Source organism: Lotus japonicus, chromosome 4, assembly GCF_012489685.1.
Source record: "Lotus japonicus ecotype B-129 chromosome 4, LjGifu_v1.2".
Taxonomy (NCBI): Eukaryota; Viridiplantae; Streptophyta; class Magnoliopsida; order Fabales; family Fabaceae; genus Lotus; species Lotus japonicus.
In genome coordinates this window covers 61,629,741-61,638,063 of record NC_080044.1, presented here as the reverse complement: position 1 = coordinate 61,638,063, position 8,323 = coordinate 61,629,741, and the positions used below count along the sequence as shown (strand labels likewise).

Sequence of the window (8,323 nt, the reverse complement as noted above, 5' to 3'; positions counted from 1 at the left end):
ATGCACATCAATAGGTAAATTTAAGTACAATAATTCAGGTTTTATTCTTTGTCTAGAAAGAAAAATGCTAATTTATGAAATGCTAACTGTGAGTATATATTTATTTTAAATATCAAACTTTTGTTATAAATATGGCTAGTGTAGATTCTTCGTCTGAAAAAGAACAATCAAGGAATTGATCATATCTGATCAATCAAGTAGAGATAGTGATACATCAAATATTCAATAACTTGTATTCAAAGAGTAAAGAACCAACTAAAGTGGCATGAAATCTTTACTAAGTATACCTCAAATCCTGCATTAGCCCCACAGTAAAGTGCAGCAAGTTGTCGTAGATTTTTTGCACCAACATCTTTTTTGTCATCCAAAATTGCAATATCACCTACTTCAAAAATCTGAATCAAAATTAAGATCGAAATGTATTCTTATCAGCTTACTATAGAGAAAACAGGAAAAAAAAAAAGTGACATAGCATTGTAAAGTGCTGAGGTAAAGCCAAATTTCTCTAACTGAAGTCTGAATCTTTCTTTGATTTGTAAGTTGTAACTAAGTTCAGAAATATAATAAGATCAACTTCTCTAATACATCTGTATTCATACGAGTGTTGCATGCTAGATGTTATCTCTAATTAAGGAATAGTGGAAATGTGAAATGACAATGATTTGCAGAAAAACTTTCAAGTCAGATTCATAAATATTACACTGAAAGGATATAACTAATATAAAACATCCCAAATAATTTTTTATCACTAACAGTGGATTTTTAATGCGAAGATCATGCTTTCATAATAGAAAATATGCCTCATACTAAAAAGATAAATCACCAGAGGGTTGACCTTAAGCAAATACCTTTATGGGCTTAGGATGGTCCTTGTTGTGAGCAACAGTTTTTAAAATGCCAGACATAAGACTAGTCTGAACAGCCTGAATACATGTTAGATATCAAAATTAAATTAAAGCAAAAAACCCAAAAAAATAAGAGACATATATCATTTTATTGAAAAGCGAATATATCACTTTAATGAATACACAAACCAACAATATGCTGAATTATTTTAAGGGAAAAACTTAAGTGCAGTTCCATTTGTGCTGTTGGTGCTGTTCTTCAATCATAAAATGACACCTGGCCTCATCAAGCCCCACACCATTAACTTTTCAAATCAATTCTTTTCTCCCACACATACTCTACTTCCACCTTTCCTCTGTAACCATGTTTCCACCGAAAATTGGAGTATATCTCCTCTCTTTGAACATTGGGAATCCAGTGCCATAAAATGACACCTGGCCTCAACAAGCTCTCTATGTTTTCTTTCTGAATATCAGAGTCAATATTTAGCTAACCATGGTACATCCAAGATTAGTGAAGAGGGCAAGAAGCAAGAGAAGGCGCACTCATAAATTATCCTACTCCACCTCTTCCACAAAACAGCTTCCAAGTACCAACCCTGCCGCTGCCATTAATTTGCTTCCAAGAGACTTGTTAGTAGAGGTGATTGCAAAAGTGGCTTCAGACTCCTTCATTGACCTTCACACCATCAAAACATGTTGGAAAGATTTTCTAGACGCTACAAATGATAGTTATGTTTGGCAAAGAGTTTCTTTGGACAAGTTCCCTTTAATCCACTGGTCTAATGACAAAGCTTCATGGTTCTTGAGTCGTTGTAGGGATTCTGGGAACATTGAAAGCTTGTTTAGAGAAGGTCTGCGAGAGTATTTTAATTGTCCACATGGAAAGATGAATAGTCTTGAAATCTTGAAGATGGCGGCTCAAAAGGGTCACAAAGAAGCCAAATATGTTTACGGTATGATTTTACTATGCTCCAAAAATGATGAGTTGAGAAAACAAGGACTCGAGAACATGCGTTTTCTGAGAAAGTCCAAGTGTGTCGTAAGCTGCAGGAATAAAGTTAAGCGATTGTTGGACTCCATGTGGAAAAAAAATTCACCACTTGAGCGCAATCACATCCCTCAATGCCAGTTCAAGAGCACATGCAAAGGCTGGAGAGTGAAAACGGGTGGATGGGTATTACTGAATGATGAGGATGATGATATTAGCTTGTGTGAGTATTGTAGATGGGACCATGAGTTGAAGTCTTTTTATCCATTGTTCAATGTTCATTAGTTATATAATTTCTTTAAATTGTATGATTTAGTTTTTGCTTTGCTTAGCGGTCTTCTCAGCCAGCATGATAATGAATTCTTTCAGAAGATAATGTGTTCTCTTATAATGTTTAGCTTCATCATAGTTTTTTTTTACCTTATACATGATATCAACTAAATAATTTTATTTCAACACTAAAGATTTTACTTTTCAAAAATTAATAAATTGGTTGTGGTAGTCAAAATTATTATTATGTAATTTTAAATTTAGTTGATATCATGGGTTGGGTGCGGGAGGTCCAGGGATCAATCCCTAAAGGGTGCACGTTATCTTTCCATTGTACAAAAAAATTGATATTTGATAGTTGATATTTAATAATTGAGAGATATATTTTCTTTTTCTGATTCTTAAATATTTACTTGAATATAGAATATTTTCATTTTAATAACTACTGTAATCATCTTTAAATCCATTGATATTTTTATTTAAATATAATACATTAATGTCAAATTGTCTTTTTTATTTTCCTTCTATACTTTTATTTTCATAACCTTTAATAATTATCATTAACTATAAAAATCATCAATGGAAATGCTCCTTTTTTTTTTTCGTTCCATCGGAAAACTAACAACAAAGAAACAACTACACCGAGCTCAAACGATCCCTCAAAATTAGGGTCTCTAAGTCCCAAGGGGGAGCCTCTATCACGCACCAAGGATTCAAAGGAGAAGCTGCTCCTCTCTTTGCCAACCAATCCGCCGGTTCATTACAATCTCTAGGAATATTATCCAAAGTAACCCTCCAACTCCTTTGCAAGAGCTGTTGAATGGTCCTCAAAGTTGGCATAAATTGGCAACGATCCTCATCCTGTAGAGCCAGAAGAAGGTCTCTGCAATCCACACTACAAATAACATTTCTGTAGCCTTTTCTCCACGCCACTTTCAGCCCATGTTCCAGAGCAGAAGCCTCAGCTTGCAGAGCATTTCCACCATCTTGGTACCCATGAAATCCAAGCAACCACTGGCCCTGTGAATCGCGAAAGATGCCACCCCATCCCATACAATCTGTTTCACTTTTGAAGCTGCCGTCGACGCAAAGGCTCACCCATCCCTCCGGCGGTGGTTTCCAACTTCTGAGCATCCGTTGATCATCTTCTATCCCGTCACCACCCTCCATGAATCTGACCATGTCATCATGTTCGTGACAGATGCGACGCCAGGCTTCATTAGCCGACCAGGGAGACTCCTCAAAAACCATATTGCACCTCCACTTCCATATGCCCCATAAACACGCCAGAAATTGGATCCCATACCTGCCTTGAGCATGATGACGGACCCATTCACCGCAATCGTTCACCAGGAAACCTTGCCAAGACAGAGCTCCACTTCGCAGCCAAATCTCTCGTGAATGGGGACAGTCCCTTAAACAATGAAGTACATCCTCTTCCACCGCCGAGCACCGGGAACAATTTGCGTTCGCTGCCATATTGCATCGGTAACGATACGAATTTGTCTGGATAGAATTCTGAAGTATTAACCAGACGAACATACGCACCCGCTCCGGAACCTTCAAATGCCACACCCACTTCCAATTGCCCTGCACAGCCAGCGGGTATTGTCGTCGATGGAGCCAAGCGTACGCCTCCTTGACCGTGTAGCAACCTGAACTGCTACCGTCCCATATCCAGACATCACGCTGATTGGGCTTTATGTGAGGCTCAATGAGTTGGAGACGCTGCTGATATTCATCTGGGATAGTTGTGTAGACGTTGCCCAGGTTCCAGCTCCCATGCGAAATAACATCTCTTAAAGATAACTCAAGGTCATGAATGTCAACGTACAGTACCTTCGTCGCTAGCGCGCCATCACCGCACCAGTCACCAAACCACAAGGATGTGTCTCCGGTTCCCAACCTGAACCTGAAACCCTCCCTCAAACGGTCACGGGCCTTGAGAATTCCCCGCCACACTGGCGAGTCAGTGCCCTTAAGTTTCACCTGCAAAACAGAAGAGTTACGAGTGTATTTATGCTTCATTGTCTCCACCCACAATTTTTGTGGTTTATGTAAAATACTCCAAATTGCTTTGCCCAGGAGTGCCGTATTCGCCAAACTGGAATCTCTCACCGCTAAGCCACCTTGCTCCTTTGTTTCAACAATTTTGTCCCAGCCAACAAGATGCCATCCTCTCGAGCCCCCATTACTAGACCAAATGAAGGATCTCATCATTTTATCAATGCGATTCGTCACGCTCCAAGGGAGGTTAAACACTTGCATAGAATATGTCGGAATTGAGGCAATCACAGATTTTGCTAAGCATACTCGTCCTGCTAAATTCAACATATTCCTTCTCCAAGTGCCCAGCTTCCGCTTAATATTTTCAATAAGAAAATCAAAATTCTGTCTGATCACACGCCCCCCTTTAAGTGGGAAGCCCAAGTATTTACCCAAGTCTCTCACGAAAGGGATGGGGGCGATGCTTGAAATCTCCGCCCGAATCTCCGTGCTAACTCCCTTTGAGGTGATGGCCTTAGATTTTTGGAGGTTAATCTTAAGACCGGAGCTATCACAGAAAGACTTCATAAGGGCTGCAAGAAGATGAACCTGGTTTGTACTTGCCTGGCAAAACAAAAACACGTCATCAGCAAAAAATAAATGAGAAATTGGTGGCCCTCCCGGTGAAATCCGAACTGGCTTCCAAGCTCCATCATCTACACTACGCTGTATAGACACCGACAAACGCTCCATGCAAAGCACAAACAGATATGGCGATAAGGGATCTCCTTGCCTGAGCCCTCTCCCCGGCCTGAACTTAGGGAGCCTAGACCCATTCCAGAGGATAGAGATTTGGGAGGAGGTGACACAACTCATAATAAGATGGATAGTCCTTTCAGGGAAACCATAATACATTAAAGTTTCCTCAAGAAAGTCCCACGAGACGCTATCATACGCTTTCTCCAGGTCAATTTTAAAGGCTAGAGCACCTTTTTTTGCCTTGGAATGATGCATATGGTGAATGATCTCTTGTGCCAGGAAGGCATTATCTGAAGTACCACGGCCTGGGATGAAGCTATTCTGCAATGGCCCAATCAGGTTATTAAGAAAAGGTCTAAGCCTATTGACGATTACCTTAGTAATGATCTTGTAAGTGACGTTACACAAGTTGATGGGCCTGAACTCTTTGATCCTAGTTGGATGATCAACTTTTGGTATGAGCACTAAGAGAATTTCCATAACCTCTTCTCTTACTGACCCTCCCTGGAAAGCTTCCTGCACAAACTGCCACAGGGCATCTCCAACATAATTCCAATATTTCTTGTAGAAGAATGGTTGGAAGCCATCTGGCCCCGGAGCTGTGTAAGATTTCATCCCCATCAAAGCCTCCTTGACCTCCTCCTTTGAAACAGGTTGCACCAAAGAAGCCTTCGCCTCATCAGGTAATGTAGGAAATCGATCATGGGTAAGGTTTGCACCTTGGTTAGGTACCGATGCAGCAAATAAGTCCACAAAGAATCTCTGGACCTCTTGTTTGAGCACCTCCACATCCGAGCACCAGCTACCATCTTCAATCTTTAGCTGATGGATCTGGCTCCTCTTCCTTCTGATAACTGTTTGAGTATGGAAGTATGCTGTGTTGCGGTCTCCGAATCGAACTCTGCTTTCCCTGGATTTTTGGTACCACAAAAGCTCCTCCTGCTTCAGGATGCTCCTATATTCTCTTTGTAATTCCGCTTCAAAAATGATAAGGTCCGAGGTTACCAAGGAGTCTAGTTCCCTCTGAACTCCCCTTAGCCGCCCTTCCACATGTCTCTTCCTCCTGAAAATATTTCCAAATACCTCCTTGTTGAATACTTGAGAAGCCTCTCGCACCCTATTGAGTTTGGTGTATATGTTCTCCTCCCCAGGTCTCCACGCATTTTCCACCACTGCTTGGTAATGAGCATGATCCGACCATGCAGCAAGGAATCGGAATGGCCGGTCCTGATTATATGTCCTTGCAGGGCCACAATGAAGGAGTAGAGGACTATGGTCCGAGTGAACTCTATTCAAGACCTCCACAAAAGCATCCTGAAAAGCCACTCTCCAATCAGCATCCCCCACTGCCCTATCTAGACGTTTGGACAGGATGAGTCTATTGTTCATTTTCCTGAACCATGTAAATTTTCTGCCCACAGCTCCCAGATCAATCAAATTGCATCTGTTTAACACCGAAGCAAAGGAATCCGCTCTACTTGGAATGAAGTCACCTCCCCTAACCTCAGAGGGAAGAATGACTTCGTTGAAATCACCAAGCAGCAGCCAAGGCAGAACCAGAGAGGTCCTCAATTCCAAGAGATGTCTCCACAACAGTTCCCTCTGAGCTGGGACAGGGGAAGCATACACTGCACTACAAACCCATGATAGGTTCGTTTTCCAAATCTCAAAAGAAACCACCTGATGATGGGCATCCACCAGACGAAAGGACACATTTGATTTTTTATTTGAAAGTACCCAAATGCCTCCACTGAAACCTCTCGCTTCTTCAATGTGAATGGGCATGAAGTCCAAGGAGTCCCAAAATCTCTTTGCTCTCCTGAACTGACATTTAGTTTCTAACAGAATCACCACGTCAGGCCTCTTACTAATAATAAAATCCTTCATAGCAAGCTTCCCATGAACATGCATGGCTCCTCTAATATTCCAAGAAAAAATTTTAAAGTCTTCAAACCCAATCATTAAACCAATTTTAATGTGGTTGGGAAGTAATCCCCGGGCCCCTGCTTCAATGATTTCGTTCATCAATGATAACATTTGAATTTTTTTCCTGGCTTTCTCCTGTTTCGGATGCCACATTAATGAGCTTCAAGTCATTTACCATCGTAACTGACATCTCCATGACGTCCTCACTCAGTCCACCCGTGTGTTGGTTTTGAATTTGCAGTGGGTCCCGCTGCATTTCATTGCTTGTCCCTTTTGAAATCACTCGATCCCAATCATCCCCCCTTAGCCTCCGCTTCTTGTTATGCGTATCCAAGGTGGGCCCACTAGAACTGCCAAATTGGAAAATTTGAGGCGTTGGGGAAGCAACAGATTTCCCTTTTAAAACCTCCCCAATAATTATGCCTTCATCATTTCTTTGACTTGCTGGAATATTCTTCCCTTGAATTCCGTTATGCTTCTTCATAACATCATGAGCCTTAACTTTCTCATCATTAACTCTTAATTTCCCTTGACTTCCGTTTCCTTTCTTCTTCACTGGTAGCACTTCCGCCGCCACCTTAGCCACGTGCTCAATGGGTTTCTTCTTGTTTTGCTTTTTTCTTTTTCTAACCGTCAACCATTGCCCATGTGGGTCCCCTTCGGCCCCATTATTGGGGTTAATACCATTTTTCTCAACCTGAATCGCATCATCAATGATTGGTCTGCTGGCACTAATTCCTTCTGTAACGGCTTCCTTTGGTAACGTCCCCTCCATCGTTTGATCCTCCATGGGCCCCACCTGGCCATCGTTCCCCGTTTTCTCCCCCGGAGCTCTGGCCACCTTTTCCGACACCGGCGAAACACTGCCATTCGGCGTCGGTTTGTCCTGCACTTTGCACTCACGAGCTCTATGGCCATAGCACCCACACTTGGTGCATATCACATGCAAACCCTCATACTCAATCTTGTACCAGTAATCTTCCAGGCAAATCTTACCCACCACAGGCTTATCCAAATCAAGTTCCACACAAATTCTTGCAAACCTGCCCCGATCTGCCCTGAGAGTGTTTCTGTCTAGCCTAATTGGCTTGCCAATTGCCCGGGCGGCTGACATCAGGTAACTTTCATTGTAGAAGGCTACATTCAGCCCCGGAATGCGTATCCATGCCAGAGTTTTCTTGACCCTTGCTGCTGGAGAAATAAACTCCGGGCTCCAGGTCGCCACCGCAAGGTAGTGGTCAAAAATCATCCAGGGACCGCCACTCATCACCTTATCTCTATCCTCATCTCTGTCAAACTTCACCATGTAGAAGCCATTGTCTACATCTATCAGATCAAAATCTCCAGAGAGTTTCCAAAGGCTTGTCAACTTTGCCTTCATCAGCTTGTATCCCAATCGCTTCCCCAATAACGCAACGACCAGTGCATTCGTCCATATGGAACACATATCATCAATCACCCTTCTCTCCACTACTATTTTGGGAAGCAGTGGATTATCATCTAAATTTTTTCATTTTTTACGGAAGAGCGTATAATTAATTTTTAT

The 8,323-nt window shown here is 41.9% G+C and overlaps 1 protein-coding gene across 1 annotated transcript; it reads left to right on the top strand.

The window, feature by feature from the left end:
* Positions 1-1,341: 1,341 nt before the first annotated feature.
* Positions 1,342-2,121, top strand: LOC130713093 (putative F-box protein At1g67623). The gene has a single exon (XM_057562894.1). The coding sequence runs from the start codon at positions 1,342-1,344 to the stop codon at positions 2,119-2,121; it is 780 nt and encodes a 259-aa protein (XP_057418877.1).
* The last annotated feature ends 6,202 nt before the right edge of the window (positions 2,122-8,323 follow it).